The 22,657-nt window shown below is 43.9% G+C and overlaps 11 protein-coding genes across 11 annotated transcripts; 5 read left to right on the top strand and 6 right to left on the bottom strand.

Annotated features, from left to right (window-relative positions):
• Nucleotides 1-302: 302 nt before the first annotated feature.
• Nucleotides 303-2,968, bottom strand: L203_100434 (uncharacterized protein; the record flags this gene model as incomplete). Its single annotated transcript, XM_066209893.1, has 2 exons — nt 303-716; nt 764-2,968. 2 exons carry the CDS (start codon nt 2,966-2,968, stop codon nt 303-305), a joined length of 2,619 nt encoding a protein of 872 aa, XP_066065990.1.
• A 326-nt stretch (nt 2,969-3,294) lies between these two features.
• Nucleotides 3,295-5,022, bottom strand: L203_100433 (uncharacterized protein; the record flags this gene model as incomplete). Its single annotated transcript, XM_066209892.1, has 5 exons — nt 3,295-3,361; nt 3,408-4,005; nt 4,162-4,316; nt 4,364-4,815; nt 4,876-5,022. The coding sequence occupies 5 exons, from the start codon at nt 5,020-5,022 to the stop codon at nt 3,295-3,297; spliced, it is 1,419 nt and encodes a 472-aa protein (XP_066065989.1).
• Nucleotides 5,023-5,274: 252 nt separating this feature from the next.
• L203_100432 (uncharacterized protein) lies at nt 5,275-7,020 on the top strand (the record flags this gene model as incomplete). The annotated part of the gene is made up of 6 exons (XM_066209891.1): nt 5,275-5,369; nt 5,426-5,562; nt 5,616-5,725; nt 5,776-5,960; nt 6,018-6,655; nt 6,707-7,020. 6 exons carry the CDS (start codon nt 5,275-5,277, stop codon nt 7,018-7,020), a joined length of 1,479 nt encoding a protein of 492 aa, XP_066065988.1.
• A 286-nt stretch (nt 7,021-7,306) lies between these two features.
• L203_100431 (uncharacterized protein) lies at nt 7,307-9,492 on the bottom strand (the record flags this gene model as incomplete). Its single annotated transcript, XM_066209890.1, has 13 exons — nt 7,307-7,537; nt 7,589-7,655; nt 7,707-7,833; nt 7,889-8,008; nt 8,061-8,129; nt 8,179-8,271; nt 8,321-8,560; nt 8,616-8,680; nt 8,727-8,822; nt 8,876-8,891; nt 8,941-8,990; nt 9,039-9,260; nt 9,308-9,492. The coding sequence occupies 13 exons, from the start codon at nt 9,490-9,492 to the stop codon at nt 7,307-7,309; spliced, it is 1,581 nt and encodes a 526-aa protein (XP_066065987.1).
• Nucleotides 9,493-9,971: 479 nt separating this feature from the next.
• L203_100430 (uncharacterized protein) lies at nt 9,972-11,152 on the bottom strand (the record flags this gene model as incomplete). Its single annotated transcript, XM_066209889.1, has 2 exons — nt 9,972-10,400; nt 10,457-11,152. The coding sequence occupies 2 exons, from the start codon at nt 11,150-11,152 to the stop codon at nt 9,972-9,974; spliced, it is 1,125 nt and encodes a 374-aa protein (XP_066065986.1).
• A 639-nt stretch (nt 11,153-11,791) lies between these two features.
• L203_100429 (uncharacterized protein) lies at nt 11,792-14,433 on the bottom strand (the record flags this gene model as incomplete). Its single annotated transcript, XM_066209888.1, has 17 exons — nt 11,792-12,032; nt 12,088-12,165; nt 12,220-12,422; nt 12,476-12,729; nt 12,796-12,848; nt 12,910-12,997; nt 13,048-13,183; nt 13,232-13,297; nt 13,349-13,478; nt 13,526-13,629; nt 13,681-13,728; nt 13,776-13,838; nt 13,894-13,944; nt 13,995-14,042; nt 14,096-14,120; nt 14,178-14,240; nt 14,291-14,433. The coding sequence occupies 17 exons, from the start codon at nt 14,431-14,433 to the stop codon at nt 11,792-11,794; spliced, it is 1,794 nt and encodes a 597-aa protein (XP_066065985.1).
• A 209-nt stretch (nt 14,434-14,642) lies between these two features.
• Nucleotides 14,643-16,113, top strand: L203_100428 (uncharacterized protein; the record flags this gene model as incomplete). The annotated part of the gene is made up of 9 exons (XM_066209887.1): nt 14,643-14,710; nt 14,758-14,920; nt 14,973-15,090; nt 15,154-15,255; nt 15,305-15,414; nt 15,462-15,596; nt 15,644-15,747; nt 15,801-15,960; nt 16,009-16,113. 9 exons carry the CDS (start codon nt 14,643-14,645, stop codon nt 16,111-16,113), a joined length of 1,065 nt encoding a protein of 354 aa, XP_066065984.1.
• Nucleotides 16,114-17,922: 1,809 nt separating this feature from the next.
• L203_100427 (uncharacterized protein) lies at nt 17,923-18,383 on the top strand (the record flags this gene model as incomplete). Its single annotated transcript, XM_066209886.1, has 5 exons — nt 17,923-17,964; nt 18,014-18,154; nt 18,205-18,225; nt 18,304-18,309; nt 18,360-18,383. 5 exons carry the CDS (start codon nt 17,923-17,925, stop codon nt 18,381-18,383), a joined length of 234 nt encoding a protein of 77 aa, XP_066065983.1.
• Nucleotides 18,384-18,670: 287 nt separating this feature from the next.
• Nucleotides 18,671-19,079, bottom strand: L203_100426 (uncharacterized protein; the record flags this gene model as incomplete). The annotated part of the gene is made up of 2 exons (XM_066209885.1): nt 18,671-19,001; nt 19,060-19,079. The coding sequence occupies 2 exons, from the start codon at nt 19,077-19,079 to the stop codon at nt 18,671-18,673; spliced, it is 351 nt and encodes a 116-aa protein (XP_066065982.1).
• A 1,076-nt stretch (nt 19,080-20,155) lies between these two features.
• On the top strand, nt 20,156-21,066 carry L203_100425 (uncharacterized protein; the record flags this gene model as incomplete). Its single annotated transcript, XM_066209884.1, has 3 exons — nt 20,156-20,346; nt 20,394-20,586; nt 20,641-21,066. The coding sequence occupies 3 exons, from the start codon at nt 20,156-20,158 to the stop codon at nt 21,064-21,066; spliced, it is 810 nt and encodes a 269-aa protein (XP_066065981.1).
• A 333-nt stretch (nt 21,067-21,399) lies between these two features.
• Nucleotides 21,400-22,341, top strand: L203_100424 (uncharacterized protein; the record flags this gene model as incomplete). The annotated part of the gene is made up of 3 exons (XM_066209883.1): nt 21,400-21,671; nt 21,763-21,958; nt 22,006-22,341. The coding sequence occupies 3 exons, from the start codon at nt 21,400-21,402 to the stop codon at nt 22,339-22,341; spliced, it is 804 nt and encodes a 267-aa protein (XP_066065980.1).
• Between the last annotated feature and the right edge of the window lie 316 nt (nt 22,342-22,657).

The raw sequence follows: 22,657 nt of genomic DNA, 5'->3' as shown, positions 1-22,657 counted from the left end.
TGAGCCCCTGTATCCGCTAAAAGCTGACGACACTGATATATCTACATTATACTCGTGATTGGTCCAATGATATTACTGGTGTAAGCTTTCAGCGCGAAGATGAACAGAATGAAATGAGACATAATGATGAGGTAAAAATGTGACAGGAGAGAGAGGAGTCTGTGAACTATGAAAGCGAGATATGTTAGATTCGGTTGGGGAAGCAGTGATAGCAGCGATCGAAATGGAGGAAACAGATTGAAATTGACGTGCTAATGCTATTTATAGATGAATTTGCTATTGCGATTGTACTTTTTGGGAGGTTAACTCTCTGATGGTCCATTTAACCGCAACCCCTTCTCGGCGGAATTTCTAGTCGGTCTAATTTTTCTAGAAGAATTTGATTTAATCGGTATTTCGAATTTGACGGGATTGGGCATCTTCTGTTTGACCTCCTCTGGTCTGTACGTGATATTTGATCTTTCTGAGTCCACCTTAGGATCATCACTCAGAATGGCATCGGGCGTATTAATGACAGTACCATCGCTACCCCCAGACAGGTAGATAATTTGGTAATCCTCTGGAGAAATTGGCTCGCTTGCATCTATCCGATGCAGAATATGGAGGCTTTCCTCAGAATGTTTCGGGGATTGGACACGGGGTACAAGTGGATGGTCCAATTCCATAGGGATGTCGGGCGTTGGTATCAAGTCATGGGGTGTTTGAAAGAATAAGCCCTGCCAGATCGCGTCAGTTTTCTCCCTCTAAAACGCTATGTACTTACATGAAAATCGTCATTGTCTTGTATTGCGCTTGGTGTTTCGCCTCGTCTGCCAAATGAGTCTCCACAGCAATTGTCCAATGGTTGAAATGGACTAGAATTGGAGGAACTAGAATTTGATCCAACATGTACCCCTGACATTAGCCGCTCAATAGTGGTGCTCGACCTGGAAAAATTCTTCTCGCTCTTTTGAGTGCCAATTGTACCAGGACACCTACAAAGTTGTATAGTATCTCGCGTAACATAATGAGGGGGAGCAGTAATTGGCGTCTGTGGGAGAATCTCAGAAGAATCGTCGGCAGGTCGACATGAGAGATGAGTGGCATTGGACGAGTCACCAACAGAACTGTCCACAAATGAGTTCTTGGTCACAGGCTGCCAATAACCTGGCGGACTTTGTACAGGAAATTTGAAAGCCCTTTGCATACGGGCACGCTGCTGTTGTTTAGCCAAGAAAATCCTGGCATTGGAGCTGTTGAAAACTTGTTTCTTGACTTGAGGTTGCACTATTGGGAATCCTGTGGATTCTATTCCCACGCAAGATATAATATTCTCAGACTTTCCGTCAACCGAAACAGCTTGTATGTTCTTTTCTTGGCTATCTTGAGATATTTCTGTAGCATCCAAATAACCGAAAGTTTGGTTTACTGTCGAGCTGATTGAATGTATAGATGGCGGGACAGGCATGCCGTCAAGGTCGGTCAACGAATTGGCTTCTAAAGGTAAATCAGGAAGAGGTTTGGATATATCTAGTGGCGAGGTAATCTGTTTGGTTCTGGCTGTTGTGGTTGCCCAGCGATTTGATGCAACTCGACTTATGACAACCACGCCACCTCGACTGGTAGTGGACGGTTGTTTAAATTGCAGTGTCTTCCCAGGAGATCTTGCCATAGGATGTTGTCGCGATTCTTTTTTTATGAAATTTCCTTCGGTTAATGTGCGAAGATTAGGATGGCTTCGAGTATATCCTCTTGAATAAATATTTGTTTGTAAAGTGGAAACGGGCTTGTAATTACCGTTGTAGAGATCAGGATCAAAAGACCCAAAATTTCTCGATGGAAGTCCCTCGCGACACATTGCAGATGGCCTTGCAAAGGCAAAGCTAGATGGAACCTCATCGGCGCTTTTTGTTCTGGTATGATTAAACAAAGCACCTTTCCCATCATTGCTACTTCCTTCGAACCCAGAAGATGACGAATCGTGTGAAGGACGGCCCCACCGATGAATGAAGGATAACGATCGTTTTCCCCCTTGTATGCCTCCAACAAGGTTGGTCATTGGTCTATCAGTACTTTTGTCCCTGCTTTTGCTCCTTTCTCGTTCTCTAGCCCGAGCGTTACCAACAGGCATGGTATCTAAAGGGGGTTTGGCGCGCCCACCCAAGCTTAAGCTCCGATCCCTACGCTGCATGATAGTAGCCCAATTTTCTCTTTCCAGCTGTCTTGCCTCTTGAACCTCTAGAACGTGCTTTCTAACGCTTTGAGAGTCAGTTGACGTATTGCTATATACACTGCTCCTACTATCCGGTGGTTGCCTCGAATCTGCTGATTGTGAGAAAAGAAGAGGCCGAGGCGATATGTATAATTCTCGAGCAGAAGGCACATGCCATTGTTTTGATGCTTCCATGTTTTGGTACGGAATTTCTAGGTGAGACGAAGGATAGTATGGAGCTGAGACCGTTCTACGCCGCGTTTCCGAGTCATCGCTCAAAACTCCGAAAGAAATGTTGTTCGTTTGAGGCGAGATGTTTTCGTAGTTTCCTGCCTGAGCTCTCAACTGACGATTCAGAGGAGAAAACAAAATGTTGGGTTCCCTCAACCCTGTGGTCACAGACGTATATGAAGGAAAACGATCAGCCTGAGCTGGTAAAAGAGGCGAGTTTTGCGAAGATGTTGCTGTCATTGAGGCACTCTTTTTATGTTTTGGATGCAATCCCCGGGCACCACACGCAGTTGCGTGAGTGTAGCCATTCACCTGCCGCTTTTTCACTCTTTCACCTGTATGGACCAGCGACCCTCCGCATGTCACATTGAACAAATTGCTGTATGATGCAGACTTGACAGATGCACGCCAAAGAGGCTTCCCTGATGCCTGCCTGGGTGGTGGCGAGACGCGCCCTGTATATGGGACGATCCATTCGTCAGTGGACGTGTGTGAGCGCGTTCTGAGGTTACTCAGCGCTGCCTGGAGGATATCCATGCCTGGCATTGGACGAGTAGCCGCTAACAGGAGATGGTGCCTCTTCACAACTCTTCAGACTTGACGGATTGAGGAATATCGCGATGACAAATGCATCAACGCGTGGCAACCTCAGTCTGCTTTTCAAATTTTGCGAGGTTCTCAGCAGTGCACACAAACCATGGTGAGCAGCAGCGGCGAAAACGCGTTAGATTTGGGTTTCTTGAAAGTGAATCGGGTTGTAAAAGAATAAGAAAGAAAAACAAAGTTGCAGCTCGAAATTTCTATTGTCCAACATTACATTCCACGTCATAACTTTCCTGAATGCATCTTGTATCGATAAACTGAGGTATCTTTTATTCATCTTTCTTTGTCTTCATATCAATTCGAAGCTTCTGAAAGCGTTGTAATTCTACCATAAATCTTGGAGTATTGTAAGCAGCGTATGATGTTTGGAGCAGCAACCTACATCCATCCTAATGTAAACATTCCCAGTGTACCTCCGATACCCATCAGCTCTGCCCACTGCTTCCATCCTCTCTGCCATCTTCCAGTGTTTGCCAAAAGGCTCAAGATCAGATTAACTATCCCCATCCACAGCAGAATTTTGATGCTGGGTATGAGGCTCAACCACCTAAGACTTGGCTTGCGCATGACAAAGAACATTTTTCCATGGCGTATGGCATAAAAGATTCTGACCAGCATTGCGGCGCACGATGCAAGTACAAGCGACTCTTCCCTACCTAAAATAGCGGCATTATAAGGCCCGTTATTCTTGGAGATATAGATAGGCCCCGTAGAGGCAAGCGTAGCCAGCGTCGCTGCAAACACTCCAGAACTGATAACCATCCATTTGGCCTGAAGTTTGACTTCGTTTGGATTTGCACTAGCTGTATGGAAGCTTTCAGAGACGCCGTTGAGACAGAGGAGAGGGATATATGATGTTAGATAAAGTTTGAGGATAGATGGAGCTGCAGTGTTTTGGTATTGTTTGGGCAGAAGGAAGGAGATCAAGGCTGGAAATAGCGGAGGCACAAATGCTCGGATGATTGAAGCAAAGTAAAGAGCTAAGCGAACGGTCATTGAAAAAAGGTCAACAGTCGTACTGCAACTGAGCGAGCTAGAGTAATAGAGAAGAAGAGATTCCTCAAGGGGCTGAAAGACGATTCGGGCCACAAGAGAACCTTGAAGTGTTAGTGTATGTATGAAAACTTGTCACTCACCATAATTCATGGCAACTGCGTAGCCGCCTTGTCCATCCAATGGGCTAAATCGAGCAACAGCGAGTCTATCTGACTCAGTCAAGACATGCTTGATAACGCCTTGGCCAGTATTTGCCAAGGCCAATGAGAATGTTTGTGAATCAAACACCGACTCGCTAGATGTATGTGAGCTACTTGCTCTACTATACCTCTCAAGACTAACTCGTCAACATTTTGGCTCAGCAATAATTTCTTGATATCCCACTTGAATACTTGCAGATACCTTGCCGCAAGCCAAGAAGCTCCTGTAACTTGGCCCATAGCAAAACTAAGAAGAGCACCTTGTTCACCTAGCACCAAAAGACTCACAAAAGTCACAAAAGCTTTCACAATCGCCATGCCTCCTTCCGCCTGCATTCTCACATTCAGTCTTGGTGGTGTGGAACGGTGAACTTGGATATAGCACGGCTCGATGAATAACTCGATGAGTGCCGAGAGCACATAGAGTGCCAAAGAGATCCAAAAGCCGTCTTGAGAGGTCGTAGCCAAAGAGGAAGACCATATGTACACTCCCGTTACCAAAGACGATATGAGTAAACCCAGGCGAAGGGGTATAATTGACAACTTATGAATTTGACTTTGCTCTCCATCTCCCTTCTTTCCAGATCGATCGGTCTGCCGTAGCAAGGCGTTGCGAATTCCTTCTCGAGATAAAAAAAGTATAGTGGAACATACAAGATCGAATTGAATCACTGCCGTCCCAAATACCGCAGGGGATGCTAGTCTCAATAGCGTCTGATTGAGTGCGAATGTCAAGATCCGTGACAAGAGCTGCAAAAGTACCAAAGACCTCGCTGTCGAGAGTGGATTTGAATAAGACATGTTAAAAGATATTTTTACAATTGTTTAGTCATTCAAATATGGGTGGACAATGAAAGTGGAGGCGGAAGAAAGCGACCAGATAAATAAAATAAATAGAAAGGAATAGATAATGATGAAAATAACGTATCATACGTCACAACTTTTGACTTACTGTTCACCTCTAATGTCTACATTTGTAAATGGTTATTCTCTTTCAAGTGTGTCTATAAGCAATCGTATTATAATACTTCTTTCACCGCAAGAGGAGAAAGTATGACTCGGAGGCGCGTTCATATGCCTCAGCGTCCGCCTGTGGATCAAACAGCTTCCTATTCAAGAGATCGGTGGACGCTGTTTACATATAGTTTGTGAGTTGATTGTAGAGAGGATGGGTATTGTGGAAATTTGACAAATGTGGTTCAAGATCCAGAATTCCACCTCGTAAACTACCTGCGCTGGCCTTTTACGCGCTATTTATAAGTTATTTGACCGATCATGACTTGATCGACCGACAGCTGTGGGGTAAAGGTGGAACTAGTATCGTTGGTGTGCTCAGCATGGGTCAGTAATATCCGAAGAAAATGCAAATGCTGGTTCTGATACGATAGCGCTAGTAACGGGTCTGCTCTTATCGTATCGGTTTTCCTCTGCTGTTCAAAAGTGGGATGAAGGGAAGCAAATATGGTCGGAAATACGAACTACGATCAGAAACGGAATAAGAACGGCAAGTTTGGTGCTTGTCTGATATGCGACTAAAATTGACCAAAGCAAAAGATATCTATAGTATCAAACAATGATCTGCCTATAGTGGAATTCAACTCGGGCAGAATTGGTGATCCAGTTAATAAGCGGAATCCTCTTGACAACGAACAACCACAGGTTCAGGTCAGAAACGAAATAGTTTTCGAGCGTATGGACGAGCTTTCAAGCCTCTTGGTTGCTTTCGCTTTCTCACTCCAGTGAGTATATGGCTCATCAGAAGCTACTGTTTCTTTTTGGAAGCTGATACACTCTAGACACCATTTGCTCGGGACAAGGCCATTACCTCAACCGCCTCTATGTGATCTCCTCCCATCTTCCTACTTGTCCTCCTTGAAACGAACGGAAGCGCGAGTTCGGTTTGCAGACACGCATGCTGGTCCATCAAAGAGCTTTTCTTTATCAACAAGTGACTTAGGAGATCAGTCTTCAGACTCACTAGAAGAGTTCAATATCTCTTTGGAAAAAAAACCTCAATCTGAGGCTCGGAGTGCAGGAGATCAAAACGACGAAACCATTGATATCTCGACATACCTTTCCAATGTGATTAGGTTAGACCAGGTAGTCGAAATGCCGCATGACCAAGAGTTACAACAGCAGCTCGACCAGTTGAACATTCCTGCCAACACAGACGTTGGTTCTCCTACTAATTTTTGTGCAAGCAGTCAATCACTTCCTACGACAACAGGATATAAACCTCCGAAATCTAATCTACACTCATCTTACCCTCCTAATCTTCCTCTAGCCTTGCTTAAACTTATCGAGGCTTATGTGAATGGTTTGGCCAACATATCGGATAAAGATGGCGGTTGGGATATTCCAAGACGCGAGCGAGGTTACAACATTATCAAGTCTTTAAACGAGCAACTAGGAAAAGCCGAGATACTCTCATCAAGTACTTTTTATCAATGTTTCTAACAGTAGTTCAAAACTGACTTGTGGAAAGATCCGCCTCCTTTACCTCTCACGGTACACCTTTCCCACCTGCTTTTCTTGTATCTCGCCGCGTTGCCGTGTTCACTTCTTTGCGTAGTCAGAGGATGGCGGCTAGTAGTGATTAGCCTCATCGCTGGATGGTGCCTTTTAGGATTGGAGGCCCTTATAGGCGAAGTCAGCAAAGTTTTCGGGTTTTCCGGTGAGTCCTCATCCTTATATTTACCTTCTGACTTTCTTAGAAAACCATCATCCTCTACCTGTATTTTCACAACAAATTTTGAACGAATCTTTGGACATATCTCCATCCTTTATGAGATATTATAGGGGACGATTGATTTCGAGAGTTGGGGAGACTGCAAATGAAGTGACTGCATTGGAAAAATGGGAAAGAAAAGCTACGAGCGATTGGCTGCCAAATTTTTCTTGATACATTATAAGATGCCCAGCTGTGCGAGCTGTAACGGATGTTTTATGATAGCGTCCAGTTGTATTATTATTCACTGTATAGATGTGGTTTGATATCAAAAGCTATATTAGATTTTTATAATTGTTCCTGCTCATAAACAAGAAAATAAAGCAGTTTTTGCTTTTCCAGATATTCCGAGATCAATTAAAATACCCCCGCATCATGCCCGCTCTCTCTAATTCTCCGCCTAGCCGCTTCATGTTCTTCCTCTGCAGTGCCGGGCTTTTTGTAGAATACCACATATTGAATCGCAAGAACTGCAGTCCAGGCAAGCTGAAAGTAAAAAGATCGACGTCCTGACTTTTTCCAGTCGGTCACACCTTCCCCTTGGAAAGATGCTTGAACAGCAAGTGTGATTGACGCAGCTACTTGACCCTGTAGTTTGCTCAGCATACTTGAGGGTTTAAGACAAGTATGTCAACATACAATTACTTGAGTCCAAGCTCCTGCCACCCCAGCCATTTCAGGGGGGCAATACGAAATAAGGTTGATTCTGTATCCCAACGAATTAGTGAAAATTCCTGTCTTAAAAACTTGGGCTTACACCGATGCGTAGAAAGTAATGACTGCACCCGCACTGCCCAAAAGAAAAGCAGGGAAGCAGTATCGCCAATAGTCTTTACCATGACCACCACCAGAAAATACCTGGAGTAATTCGGCTGCAACGATCACTATAAACCGTGTTATGAGTATGCTTTCTGACAAATTCAAATTAAATTAGATCACAAAGTGCACCAATTGGCATGGAAATCCGAGGTTTAGTGATGATTTGAGGGATTACTTGAGCCGAACCACCAACAATCAAAGCTATGATACCTTGAGGAAGCATAGCAGCTGCAACCTTGACTAGCGACCAGCATCAGTCAACTGGGAGGCATTCTATGGGGGGTTGACTTACTAGGAGTCCAATGCAACACTTCTTGAAAGTATGTGGCGTAGAGAAGTTGAGACGTTGACCAGAATGGGACTGTTATTTATCAGTAAAGTCATATATAACAGCTCAACAATACACGTACATGCGATGCCAATTGCCAAGGTTGAGATAGTGATGTTGGTAATCTTCCAAACTGAAGACGGCAACACAGCAGATTTGGGTGGAATTTTTGACTCTGATGACCATTATTAAATGACATTCACAATTTCTGGGCAACGACTAACCCCAAAAGAAAAATGCAAAAGCCAGAGGGAAACTTAGCACAAATGGAGCAATGAAAGAAGCCGAGCCCCAGCCATCAATTGGACCTTGGGTCAAGGAAAGGATAAAGCAAATAAGACAGCCCATCATGAGGGCCACACCAATGAAGTCGAGCCGCTTCCATCGTGGATTTGCCGCGTCAGGCTTGTATGTTGATTTCGTGAAGGGAAGAATGAGTACGCAGAGGGCGGTAAAAGAAATACCTTTACGGTATGAGCATAAATTGCACTGGCTGAAACGGCAAACATTCCTGCTTACAAATGATGGCAATAACTCGGAAAAACCATTTGTAGTTGGCCAACATGCAGACGCCGGCAAGCACCCTGCTTTGCATCAGAACTGAAGCCGGCTACATGCCAAAACACTGACAAGCCCAACACGTTACCAACTGCACCGGCAAGACCCAAGAGAGCTAGCTTGGCTTGCTGTTCTTGGGGCTCTGGAAACATATGAACCGTAAGATGGCTGCAAATCAGCAATCAGCAATGAACCATTGCAAACAAAGCGAAAAGGCATACTATGCTGATGGTATGGCTAATTCATCTCAAATCAGCTCATTCAACAACACCATTGTGTCACCTACTCATAGCACCCGATATACCGCCCAAACCACGCAGGATAAGGAAACCATATCTAACACCATCCATCAGCCACTTGCACAACTCACTCCGACAACCTCACTTGTTGGAAGTCACAAACGACGTCACCAAACTGAGTATACCCAGAACCAAAAATCCTCCTTCAAAAACAACCTGGGCAGGAAACAGGTCCGAAAGCCTGCCAGCAAAGAGCAAAAAGGCAGCAAAGCACAACGAGTACGACGTGATAATCCAAACCACCTGCGAGTAGTCCAACTTGATATCTGTAGAAATCTGCGCAACTCCGACTGCCACGCCAGACACACTACCCGTCCGTCAGCACGGCTCATTTCAACGGCACACACCACTCACTTGCAGACATCCACAAAAGTGGCGACCGAGAAAATGAACAATAAAAAATTCTTGCGCGCTTGGCTCAGCGTCGCCAACGGGCTCTCTGAGTGGCCGCCTTCCTCCTTCGCGATTGACACTGGCTCATTTTTCTCTATAGGGAAGCTGCGATTCGGCGTATCGCTGAGGGTAGCGTCGTCCGACATGGTGGGTTGAGAGAAAACGTTGCTCCCGTTGCAACCTATATATATCTGGCCGCTCGCTGGTTTGGGAGAAAATGATATAAAATAAAATCGCAAAGATGACAAAGCTTGTACGTATGGCCGTCTCAAGTAGATACACAAGAAAACCTCGGGGATATGGCCGAGGTAGCGGTCACAGCGCAATCGGACTATTAATCGCGGAGATGAGAAAAAAAGTCCGCGAAACGGTCACCAGCCGCCAGTTACCTTTCGGGCATTGACCACGGTTTAGGTAAGCCGTAAGAAAAGTTGATGATACCAAGAACAGCTCGGGAATATTCATGACATGGAGAGTGGTTATAGGTACAAGACACATGCTACATAGGCAAAAAAAACTACTCTTTTGTACATATCACCGTTTATGGAAATATCTTTCTATTGGACATTTCGTTGTTATCAGGAAATCTGGTGGTTGAGAGGATCCTTTGCCTTGCGCAGGAAGCTTACTGTGTATCAAGAATGGGTGGTTTGTCCAAGTCGTTGGAGTCAGTAGGCGTTTCTGGCGACTTTGAGATTGTGAAGAAAGCGGTGGAGGGCGAAAGGTCGTAAGCAAGACTTTGCAGAACCCCTCCTGGAGATATTGGCTCGTCTTCCTTGGATTCTTCAAGTATTGTCTCCAGAGATTGGGCATTCATGGACCAGTCCTCGAGGAAGGTATCCTCAATGGAAACTTCTGAAACTTGTAGGGCAGCATTGTCGGCTTTAAGGCTGCAGTCAGAATGGGTGGATATTGGTGAACGGGGAAAAAGAATAGCAGAGTTATCCGAGTCAAAAGTCTGGTTTGGAGAAACTGTCAGATTGGGTGTGCTACATATCGGAGGATCCAACAGGTTGTTTTTTTTGACATCGTTTACCTCAAAGACATTGGGAATCTGAGATGCATCAGCTCGACTACTCGGGAACAACTTGATCAGTATGTGTCACATACTTTGTGTTCATCCTTGTCAGCATTCTCCTTTCTTAATGGTTTAGTGTCTTTGAAGGTTACAACTTTTTTAGAATGTTCGAATTCAGAAGGGACAAGGATTGACTTTCCAGTATCTTTGGTTTTCAAAAATTTGGCGGAAGACATAGTAGAATCTTCAGCCTTGAGTGCGTTGCCACGGTCTTCAACGTGGTTGCACTTGTACACCGCCGGGTCAGCCTTCTTTTGTCTCTTATAGATACTTTTGGGTGGCTGTTGAGCTGTTGGGTGGCTTTTAAAGCTGGGAGGTAACAATTTCATATGAAACGTAGCAGGTACACCTGCTCTCAACAGGTACCTAACGGGCCAGGTATCTTTTGAGGTTATGGGTTTCCATTGTTGGCCATAGTAGTCACTCATTTGCGCTTCGAGGTCTAGTCGATCAGCGATAGTCAATCTAGTCTTGAGGTCTTGTAATTTTTCATTCTTGATTGCAGCAGATCTATGGTGCTTGTTGAATGGTCTATGGCGAAATGGAAGGGGAGACGGATAGATAGGAGGTTTGGGGTAAATATATGTTGACAGACGGTTCCTGGCGCTATAGCAGGTGCTACGCTTGCTTGGTGGTATACGTCGTTTAGTGGCAAATAGAAAAGCTGCTGCCTTGCCTTCATCGTGATAGTATTGAGCCTCTTCTTTGGTTAAAGTTGACACTACCATTGAGGTTGTGTATGTTGGTAGCTGTAGGAACAATATATGAAGAAACTTGATTCAAGACAGTAATGTCCTCAAGAAATAATAAATGCACAATAAAAACACGGTTGTAAAATGAAAAATAATAATATTTAATGTAGTTCAACCTTGGTCTGTGTCACGTGAAAGAATTAAGTGTCAGAACCTTGGAATTACTCGATGGAATATAGCCAAACAATAATAATGCAACGTAGATTGCATTATTGTGACCTTTTCGTACAGAGCGTGGATATTAATTATTGGTAATATTCATGACATTAAGTTAATCCAATTAACAAATTCTCCATGATTAAAACCTAATACATCCATTATTGTACATTTAGCCCATATATTTTTGTATTGTAATTCAGAAATTGCTTTTCGTAATAAATAAAGTCAGTGAATTCGCAAGAATAGATTGAAGCAATGTCGCTGCTGTATACCCATGTACTTCTTCATTCTTTCCTGGTAAAGCTCTTTCGTATCTTTACATAAGAGAAATAGGTTCCAACAAAATTCAAAGATATGAGGTACAGACAAGCAGTGAAAAAAGCTTCTGAGAGAAGCAGAACGAAAGAGAAAGAAACCGCAGGTTAGTTATCAAACTTATCCCTCCGTTTTTTCTACTCATTGCAAGAGAAGTTGGATGTGTTCAGACTCGGAGCAAACTTCGCCTTTCTGTCTCTTGTTGGAGGTCATAGTAGCCTCATGGTCGGATTCATATAATAATTCTGCCAGAGAAGCGGATCCTTCTGTAGTACGCAAGCGTTTGAGGAGCTTGTTTGAGACAGAAGGTATGTGGGGCGATTGACTTGAAAGACAAGGAGGCGGAAGGATGCCTTCTATAGCTAGCTGTAGCTCCGTGATACTAAGGTTATCTTGTTAACTCTGTCTCTGCTTCACGTAGATTAAACCATTCTTACCGAGTCGCAAGCTTCTGATTATTTGGTACATATTCGTGTGCTTTGGAATACAGCCTCAATGCGCCTACATAGTCTTCCCTGTTGTATCAAGCGTAAATTTTCAAGCTGTTAAAAAAAGCCATTATCACTTGCTCTTTGTGAAGTCTCCGGGCGTGTTTAACAATAACTTTTGCTCTTGCATCTTTCTCTTCAGGGCTCAGGAAAGTCTTCTCTTCACAACCTGTTAAATTCCCATATCTTTCTGTGGATGGAATGATTGGTAAAGGCTCCTGGACTGCTGTACCGCTTTCTCTCCCGCGCGCATTAGCCATTTCTTGCGTCACAATCTTTTGGATCTAGACGTTATAGATTGTCAGCTAATGGTTGTTGTAATATGTCTCATACGAACACGTTTTTCCAGCTGTTCCTCTGTCAAGTGTAAAGACAACTCTCCTTGTGTCCTCTTCTTGCCCAGTCCACCTTGTACTGTGGCGGTGGATTGATTTTTGACATGGCGCACATTGGCGGAAACTGCTGCAAGGGCAGGTCGTCCTAGAGATTGACGCACACCAACTGACGGATTTGAGAAGGCTCGCGTATTTCTCGAGTTAAGGTCAGTATGACCTGCCAACGGTTGTGGGACATGAGAAAGTCTGCGCGAGTCTGTCAACATTTGATTGAAGTAAGCACAACTGCTAAACGTCATAGAGTGATCACTGTCTGGCGCACCTCTACTTCTGTCTCCAAGACGATTTTCTACCGAATTAGACTTCTTGGCAAACCTTTGTTGATACTTGTCAATTGCCTTCGCGCAGAGATATTATATGAATAGAGAACACTCACTGTAAGGTGTTGATGGTGTCTCGAGCAAATTTTTCTCCGGGAGCCAAACAACAAATGAGAAGACCTTGGGAGTCTCCACCAAGGGCATCTGAGCCTCAACTTAAGCCAAGGGTCCTCGACAGCAACGGATAGGTTTACCTTGTAAGAGACGAGTGAGTTTAGACTCTCGATAAGGGATAAAGATGCCTGTGGCATCACCTCCTCGTTGAGCAATAACGTTGAGGGCGTCAACAACTTTACCAAGGGTAGTGAGAGATGTATTGATAGCAGAACTCTATATCATGAGTGAGAGAGAAATGTCTTGAACACTGTTGGGACTTACCTCTCTCATGCGCTCTCGATCGTTTCCGGTAAGATTGTTGTTTTCTGAGCCTGCTAGGTCAGTAAGCTGTAATAATGTCGTCAGATTCTGCAAAGGATGAGAAAAACATCATCTTACGCATATCTTGCTATGAGTTTCCTTGCCAGCTTCATCGATTTTATGAATGTGCAAGGTCAAAATAGCATGAGACCTTGATGAATTAGAATTGAGTTTTGTTGAAGCAGTCTTTCGAATCTTGGAAGCCGCGCTGGACGATATTAATTTATGCCACACAATTGTATGGGTCGGTCTCACTCATAAATTAACTCAAACTCTTCTCGTGAAGCGATAGGCTGACATATCAAATCTGCTATCACATTATGTCCACCTGTACTCATACGAATATCTCGTTTTCTAGCCTAGTAAATTGATCAGTCCGGCACTTTGTCGACTTAAATAAGCGTTCCCACCTCTGCACGAGTGCCCAAGAGGTCGTAAACTTCGTCCTTGAGGATTTCCTGCGAATTTTTAAGACTGGATAACGAAGAGCAGAAGTACAGCTTACGACGTAAGACATAGCAATATCAACGGAACGCTCTGGCAACTGATCTTTCCTTTGAAACAGAGCCTAGTTAAAAGATTAGTTTCACCTTTAAGCCCATCAAATAATTTAGTCAGCCTACGTCTACAGTTCTAGGGATTTGACCTGGATGTTCTTTGGTTCCTTGCATAGTCTTTTGGGAATGAGCTTGAATTGGTGCAAGATGAGTTTTTCGCTACTCACATGGGTTTTCCCCGCTCCTGTAACACCATAGGTAAAGATTGTAGTGTTCTATGGATGACATAAGCCTTGAAAGCATATATATTGGTGTCAAAAGCTCTTACAACACCACGCCAAGCTTGTTCAAGACTAAAGAAGATTGCAATGGTCAACAGGATCCCTCACTCATGTCGTAGGGCCGCTCACAGAGGCTGTATGTGTCTAAAGACTTCTTCTTGGGTGCTATCGTTATCATGACACTTGTCAAAACTGACATCTAAGTCAGCAGGTAGGTCAGTAACAATGCCATTTTAACTCACTTGAAATGGTATCGTTTGTCGCCCTGGCCATTCAGCGCCGATATTTTATTGCCTTGTATGATGATTCCTTCTGGATTGACATTTCCATCCGTCTCCGTAGAAGGTCTCAGCCTGACATGGCAGGCTATAGATTTTGAAGACATATCACTAACGTTTTAATAAATATTTTACCAAATACTTGTTTATCGTTGTTTTTGTTTTTGACTTTGCGACCAACCTCCACACTGGAGTCGTTCCTGGAGAAGGCGGACATCACCGAAATATCTGGTTCCGTGGTAATTGTGTAAACAAAAATAAAATGAAGATGAAAAGCAAACACGGATTGTACATCTCTTCAAAGTAAAAGTGAATAATGTCTGTAGCGACGCAAATCACATCGTCCAATCTCTTAGGCTCTAGCCTCCATCAAGCTTTAGATCAGTAAGTCCGTGGTTGTAATTGTGGGTCTCATTGCTCATATTCGACAGGCTTGCTGCTGCTGCTGCCCAACCTGATTACAATATACATCAAAATAGAGATCGGTTCCAGGAACGAGCATTGAGAGATGTAACGACAGCAAGTAACGACTCTGCAATGGCGTTCGATCCCAACAATCCTGTCTTGGTACGCGAAGAGATGAACGCCCAAAAGGTAAGGGAAGATGGTGAATTTGTTCGGACATGACTGATATTGTAAACTGCAGGACTACTTTCGTCGACTGAAATTCGCTTATCTTGAGCAGGACGCCAAGCGACACTTTTTGGCTTCAATCACAGGAGAGGAACCTCAGAGAGTTGAACCAGGCGAAAATGAAGAACGAGGTCAGTTGTTGTACTTTGCTCTTTGAAAAAATGTTGACGGATCAACATTTTCGTTGTATATAGAGCGTATCAATGCCGAGAAGAAAGCGGTCCTCAAAACAGCAAAACATGATATCGAGGAAATGCGCTCAACTACTATTCATCTTGCTGGAAAGAATACTGAGAGTAAATCAAGTCTTGCGCACACTATGGTTCAGTCTGACGAGGTAGACAGTGTATACTAAAATGACATCACAACTATCTGAAGCACAAGCACTTCAAAAGCAAATACGAGACATGGAGCTTGAACTGGCTAGAATCAAAGCAACTTACCCTCCTGATAACGTATGCTCTGCATAGATAGTTTCCTATACCCAGCTGACATTCACCAGCGTATGACTGCCAACCAGGCAAATGAGATTTTAGATGCTCAAATTGATGAAATACAACGATTGACGGATGAAAGGGAGGTCACACAAGCAGAGGCTGATCGAACAAGAGAAGACGTGGCCAGAGTGGCTCAAGAAGTATGTTTTCATCGACAACTCTAATTGGCTGCTGACCATGACGACAGGTGCAACGACTGAGTCGAGATAGGGAAAGGGAAGAAGCTCGAGCAAGGGAGGTGCGCGAAGGACGAGAAGCGGGCGATACAAGAGTGGATGATGCTTGTAGATGGTCAATCACAATTCCCCATATCAACAATGTTTGTGCTGACACAAATATCCTAGGCTTACATCATCAATCTCCTTTTATCGTTCTTTGCTAGGCATAAGATCTGTTAAGGCTGTGTCTAACGAAGAATTACATCTGGAATATGACGTTTCTAACGGCTCAGTCGTGCTCGTCATAACGTTTGATGCGCTCACAAAGCGTTTTTCTAGTGCTTCAGTAAGCAATCAGCACGTCTTTTCGAGACATCAGACTAACGGCAATTAGCTGAGAGGTAGCGACCTTGACATCACAGAAGCAGTTGGTGTCGCAGAAGGTAGTAATGATATACCTGGGCTCATTGCAGATGTCCTCATGCGATTGAGAGAATAGCGGTCTATCCATCTGATCCTTTTTGTCATCCTTAATTGTAGCTTTTGAATGTATTATCATGTGTTGGCTATCTTATCTTGACAAGCCGATGTCGCGACTTAAGCGCAATCCAAAACATCGAAATTATCAAAAGTTCTAGACTTTTCTTTTGAACGTCAATAGACAGCCCCAAAAAAATCTCATCCCTGGGACCTGAAAATTACTTGATGGGTTACCATAATAATAGTAGGATTATTCATTTTCACGAACTGAACAGGATACGTAATCACGGAAGCAAATTTTGGCTGTGTTCAATTTTGTCCACATTGAATAGGGGTTTTTTGCGTGTTCAACTCAGAAAGCCAATGTTCAACTTCTCATATTTTGTTTAATACAATAGGGTCATTCATTTCTAAAGATGAATCACCCTCATGTTTATCGATAGTGTATACAAAATCTTCTCGTCAGTTTATTATTGAAATTTGATTTGCCAAAAGATAAAAACCCTTATACGCTTTGTCAGCGCTGTTGAGAATGTAGGACAAGGGTTGGTAGACGGCGATTGCCGCCTTAAGATACGATCAAGTCTTGCGTGCTTTGGTAGAATGCTTGTGCTCGCAGTGGTAACGAAAAGGTCAAGATTTTATGGATAGTGGTTTCAGTTCTGTTCATCATTCTTCTACCTTGATAACTGTTTGCGCTTGAAATCGTCCATAATCGAAATGGCAAAGAACAGTCGCTATCCCAACCACGGCTTTTGATGCACCAAGCAGGCCCAAGGTTCCAGTCTGTCAATGAGGAATCCAGAGTTGGACAAGCCACAAGCTTACGTCGTCTCTATGGAGGTAATCACGCTTTGCGCAACAGAATTGAGAGATGGGACGGGTTGATTTCGCAGGAGAGAAGGGAGATTTTGGCGTGCGGAGCGTTGGATGGATAGTCAAGACCGACTTGGGTTGGTCTTTCCTGCTGGCGAGGCAATTCTGGTAGTTGCCGCGACACGTACAATGAGGGTTTTGTGGCTACATCAGGCATGGGAGCCTCCAGGCCGGACCAAGATTCCACAATGACGTTCGTGGAGGCGACAGCATTGGCTGTTTACCATGTCTCCGCCTGTTGCGAGCAACAGGCGTCTGGCGATGAGAACCATGTGGGTCTGCGTGTCGGCAATGGGATATAGCGAGTCCAAAGACCTAACTATTCTTCCGCTCTTGACGGCATTCTTCTATCTATCTCGTATGGGGTTTGGGTTGGGTTTTTATGCTTGATGGTCAATATTTTGGGAAGAAAAGAATGGTAAATGTTTTAGAAAAGTCGTATTCGTTTGTTGTGATGGAAGCTGGAGGAGTGCCGGGCGGCGATCTCCGCATTCCAAAGTGCCGCGTTTGTACTTGCCGAATGGCATGAGGTCAGCTACAGCCTCATGGTATAAAAAGGGAGTTATCATTCCGCGATTATTGTTGTCTATTTATATATTCTCTCTTCGTAGGTTTTCGCTTGATGACTCCGAGGGTTGGAGGGGTGGCCTATTGGAGGTTGCGACTCGAGACTTCTCGGCTTACTGTCTTTGCTTGTACTTGGCTTTTATCTGACACCATCTTTGCTTGTGGTCGCTGCTGTTATGATTGGACCGGTGCAGCTGGTTACTCTTTAGCACATGTAAGGCGGTAAAGAGAACCAGAGACAAAGACTTGTCTATATATATGATAACTAAGTACAGCTTTAGGGATGTAAAACATGTGTAGAGCGGGGTATGTATAATAGTGTTGAGGAAACACATTGTCCTCGACACTCAGCACATTGTTCTCGACAGCTGCAACGTCAGAAAGAATGGTCAAGGATATCGAATCTTATGACGAGTGGAAATCTCTTGTATGTGACTCTGTTTTGTTGCGAGATGATTAGAGCTGATGGAGACAAGATTAACGGCTCAGATGTCGTCGTTGTTGAAAACTGGGCGACATGGTCCGGTCCATGCAGAGAAATTTCGCCCGATTTTGCCCAAGTTGAAGAAAAGCATCCTCATCTCAAGTTTGTCAAAGTTGATGTCGATTCGCAGCAGGTCAGTGGTTTTGTTCTTTGTTGAGAGACTTTGAAACAATGTGTGAGTAGGACGTTGCCCAGGAAGCTGATGTCTAGACCCTGCCTACTTTTATCGCCTACAAAGATGGAAATGCCATTCGCTTCATAATCGGGGCCAATCCTCAAGAGTTGAATGTGGGTGTTGTATTCAATGGGTAGACAAGAACTGAGACCTTGTACTACAGCGTTTCCTACATAACTGCCGATAGGTTATTCTTGCTGCTTGAATGTGTAACACATCCCCAGAAAGATATATATTTATGACAACAGGCAAAACGATAGGAAATAGACAGAAAAAGATGTACTGATATTGCAGACAATATCCAGTTGAAGTATATCACAGTTTGTTGATAGCCACACGGGTTTATGTCACACCATGACAGCGTATTATCTCATAGTCCAAGCATGCCAAAGATGCTTCTAATTCACTTGCCCTTTTCTTCAACCGTCTGTCAAGGGTTTTGGATCCCTTTTGTATACCCTCGGGACCCAATTCTCACTCATGTGGCTCGGCGTGAGTGAAATCAATAAAACCTACTCGAGTCTTCACCATACCAGGCTTGTACTGTCCAACAAAAAACATCATCGAGCTGCCAGCAAAATCCCATTTCGTCGCATCCACTGCCGTCGCCAGTTCTTCAACCTGTTTGCGAATGTTCAAAACGCTATCTAATGTATCTTTTTCGATTTTGTATAATTGTTCCAACGCATCGGAACATGTGATTGACATGGTTTTAGAATGAAAATGCTCAGAGTCTGGAGGAAGTTGATCGAATACACTTGGAAACACCACATTGATGCTGTCAACAAGACTGTGTGTGCGGCCCCTATTCTTGTTGCATAACGTCTGCACATGGCTCTCAACGGGTGATGAATAGCACTCACCATTTTATGTTTATCAGCATTGTTTTGCTTATGGCCTGTGATTTTACCATCCTCTTCATATATCGGGACTTTCTCTTGCGACTCTGCTGTGGCTAATGAAGTACCATCCGTCGAAAGCCAAGAAGCATTACTACACCATGATATGTTGGGATGAATTTCTTAAGTAAATTGAACCCAGGAAAGTCTTTTTCTAAAGCTCCGTTCATAAGGCTGTCATCGGAATTTCTTTCATCCTCTCTCGTCCGCTAATGAAAAAAGTCACGTATCAGTTCAATCTGACTTGCCATTTGTGCTAACAACGACGACTGACCTTTATCAGTTGGGCAATTCATTTTTACGAATTGAACAGTGTTCAACTCGCGTCCAAAAATGAATAACCCTACTGTTCAACTCGCCCTTGGAAATGAATTACCCTAATGTGTCGCGTGTAATTAATTGTTCTTTCAGGGTTTCCGGTCATTTCCGTGCCTGATGGACTTGACGGAATTTTTTTTCTTCTCTCAACAAACCGAAAGAAGAAGAAAAGAAAAACAAAAAAGAGACCTTTTTTCCTTTTGGGCCAGGCTCAAAATGCTGCAGTTCTTGCCATGCACTGTACTGACTGGTCTTTATCTGCGAATGGCCTCGTTTTGTGGATCCCTCTAATGACATGGCTTTTTTTCCTTTTCAAATTTCTAGTCGCTCATTTATTAGAAGCTATTGCTATTGTTGCTTTTTATACACTCACTCTTTTATCTCTTTGATAGAAGTTACAAAAGAACAGGTTTCGCTTTGCACTGTTGGGTCTGACGACAATAGACAACATTCCTTTTCGCAAATAAATCATTGGCAAGTAGAACCTGTGCTCCTTGTTGGTAAGTTGTCAACATTAGGTCAAAAGATGGTATCACGGACTGATGACATCGTGCCTTCCAATGTTGTGCTGACTTCCGTCCAATGTAGCAATCCGACTTGTCTATACAGCTACACCGGTTCATTTTCACTGACTGACGCAAATTCCAAGCACCCTCTTTGGCCGATCTGAACTTTGCTCCGCTTAGAACTATCGACACGATTACACTCATTAACACTTAAATCATTCAAGTTTTGTCAATAAATGGTGAAGATGAAAACCTCGGCACTGATCCTTGCTCTTGCTCTTCCAGCTTTCGCTGACTCTCACTTTTCTCGCTCGCGAGCTCGTAATCTGATTACTCCTTCGAAGCAAGGCCTAGAGAAGAGAGGTGCTACCTATAGTGGTAGAGCAACCTTTTACGACGTTGGACAAGGTGCTTGTGGGGGCTGGAAGTGAGTCTATCTTCAGTGTTGTCGTGGCGGTAACTGACGGCCTTTAGCGTTGCATCCGATTACATTGTCGCTCTCAACAGCAATCAGTATGGTGGCGGCTATCCTGGTCCTCAATGTGGTAGATCCATTACAATTTCTTACAACGAGGTTCAAGTCGGTGGCGTCAAGATTGCTGATGAATGCCCATCTTGTGCTTACGGTGGTCTTGACCTCTCTCGCGGATTATTTGCTCGCTTTGAGGTAGGTTTCTATCCATCGTGATCGAGTGCCGAAAACTGAGCAGTGTTTGTATAGTCTGAGAATGCTGGGGTGTTCTACATGACGTGGTGGTTTGATAATGAGGGCGCAAATGATCAGCCTGCCAGTCAAGAACAAACCTCTACGTCTGCTACTCCCACCACAAGCACAAAGCTCGCATCCACTTCTGAGTCACCCACATCCACTTCCATCTCCACTTCGACACCTGTCAAGCCTTCTGCCTCCTCTGCCAGCGACTATGTATCCGCTTCTGGCTCTTCCTCAACCATTGTGTCCAACGGCATCTCTGACGCCATCATCCAAACCAAAGCTTCTGCCATGGTTACTGCTTCTTCCACCCTCTCTGGATCGCTTCCTTTCGAGTCTTCCGTTAACCAATTAGTAGCCATGAGCAACTTGGTCGCCATCAATCAAGCTGTTGTAAACCTAGGCGGTATTTTGATTGTTGGCACGCAGGCTTAAACGTGGCGTTGTCATACCATTAGTCCTTGAAAAGGTCATGCACCCATTCTGGGTCTTTTAGCGATTGCTTTTGGTGTATCAGGAGGTTTATAATTCACCTTGCCGTCATATAACACTCACACTCTTTGGGTTCTTCATTTGTCCTTCCTATTGCTAAAGTTACTTCATATATAACTTGCATTTGAGATGTGAGTAGATGCAACATATAAAAAAGAAATAAAAACATCAATTACAATTCTTCATATACATTGGCGGAAAACTCCGCCAATGTTGACATTTGTCTTTCTCATTTACATTAAAACCAATTTCGCTCTCATTTTAAACATCGTCAAGATGTTAAACGGAATTCACCCCCATATTCATCTATTTCTGCCTTCATCTGACCCTACTATCCAGCTGGAAGCGAGACTATATCTTCCTCTACCCATCCATGCCCCTCTAGCGCTGCCAATCACGACAAATATCCATGACTCATATACAAATCCTCCATTACATTACGATAAAATGGGTCAAGAAGTGACGAATACGATAAAAGGCCTAGGAGTTGAGCGCTTGGTGGTTGCTGCCCATCCATGGGGAAGGCTAGGAGGAAACATGCTGGACCCGTGAGTATCTAGAACGTTGGACATACTGACAAGACTCAAGTATACTCTTGCGTCTTGTATCAGCCGTCTTCAACCCTCTAGAAGTTGACAGCCAAGCGCCTACCTCTCTTCCGGATAGGCCATCGCCGCCGCCCAAGACTGCCGCCTTGACATACAATGTAAGAGGCGTAGGGTGTTCCCAAGGATCCCAGCCGTGGTTGGGTGTAGGGTACGATCCAGCTGATTTCGCCCATATTGAGAAACTGAGCACAGAAATACTTGGAAGCGTGAAAGAGGTGTATAGGTTTGCACGTCTTGTACCCCTGGATAAGAAGCAAGACTCATTCATGACTAGGGCTACTCTTGGGGATCACTGGCTGTCACTCTCGCACCTCGTTCTCCACTACTAAAACGCATCTTTCTTGTCTCTCCTCCCATAACCTTCTTTGCGGCCATCACCTACTTTTCAAAACCCAACTTCAAAACCGCTATAAACAATCTTTTAGATCAACAAATCCATCTCAAGATGATCTACGGGACAAGGGACGAATTCACCGCTGCCAGTGTGTTTCATTCCATTGGCCAGGATACGAGACTGTTGGAGAAATGCCAGGTGGACGAGGGAGATCACTTGTATCGTGGTGACCATGGAGAAATTCTTCGAAAAGAGATTGAAAAATGGCTTGGATAGGTTGTAAAATGATTTGTTTTTGTAATACACCGGTTAGAAACTTTCCCGGCCTATCATTTGTATTTGACTATTTTTGTTTTTGTTTTTGTTTTTATCTCTTTTTCTATTTCCATTTCTTTTCTATTTCCATCTCTTTTCTTTATTTTTGATTAAAAGTCGCAACTCTTCAACATTGTTATGTCTATGCTGCAAAGCATATAGACTTGCAAATAGCAGCAAACATCAACAGATGCGCACTTGAGCGAGGAGTACACATTGCAGTCCTGATTTCGTCTACCACTAGTGTATTTGTTACACGACTTTACAAATTGACATC

This window comes from Cryptococcus depauperatus, chromosome 1, assembly GCF_001720195.1.
Source record: "Cryptococcus depauperatus CBS 7841 chromosome 1, complete sequence".
Taxonomy (NCBI): domain Eukaryota; kingdom Fungi; phylum Basidiomycota; class Tremellomycetes; order Tremellales; family Cryptococcaceae; genus Cryptococcus; species Cryptococcus depauperatus.
This window is presented reverse-complemented; position numbering and strand designations above follow the sequence as displayed.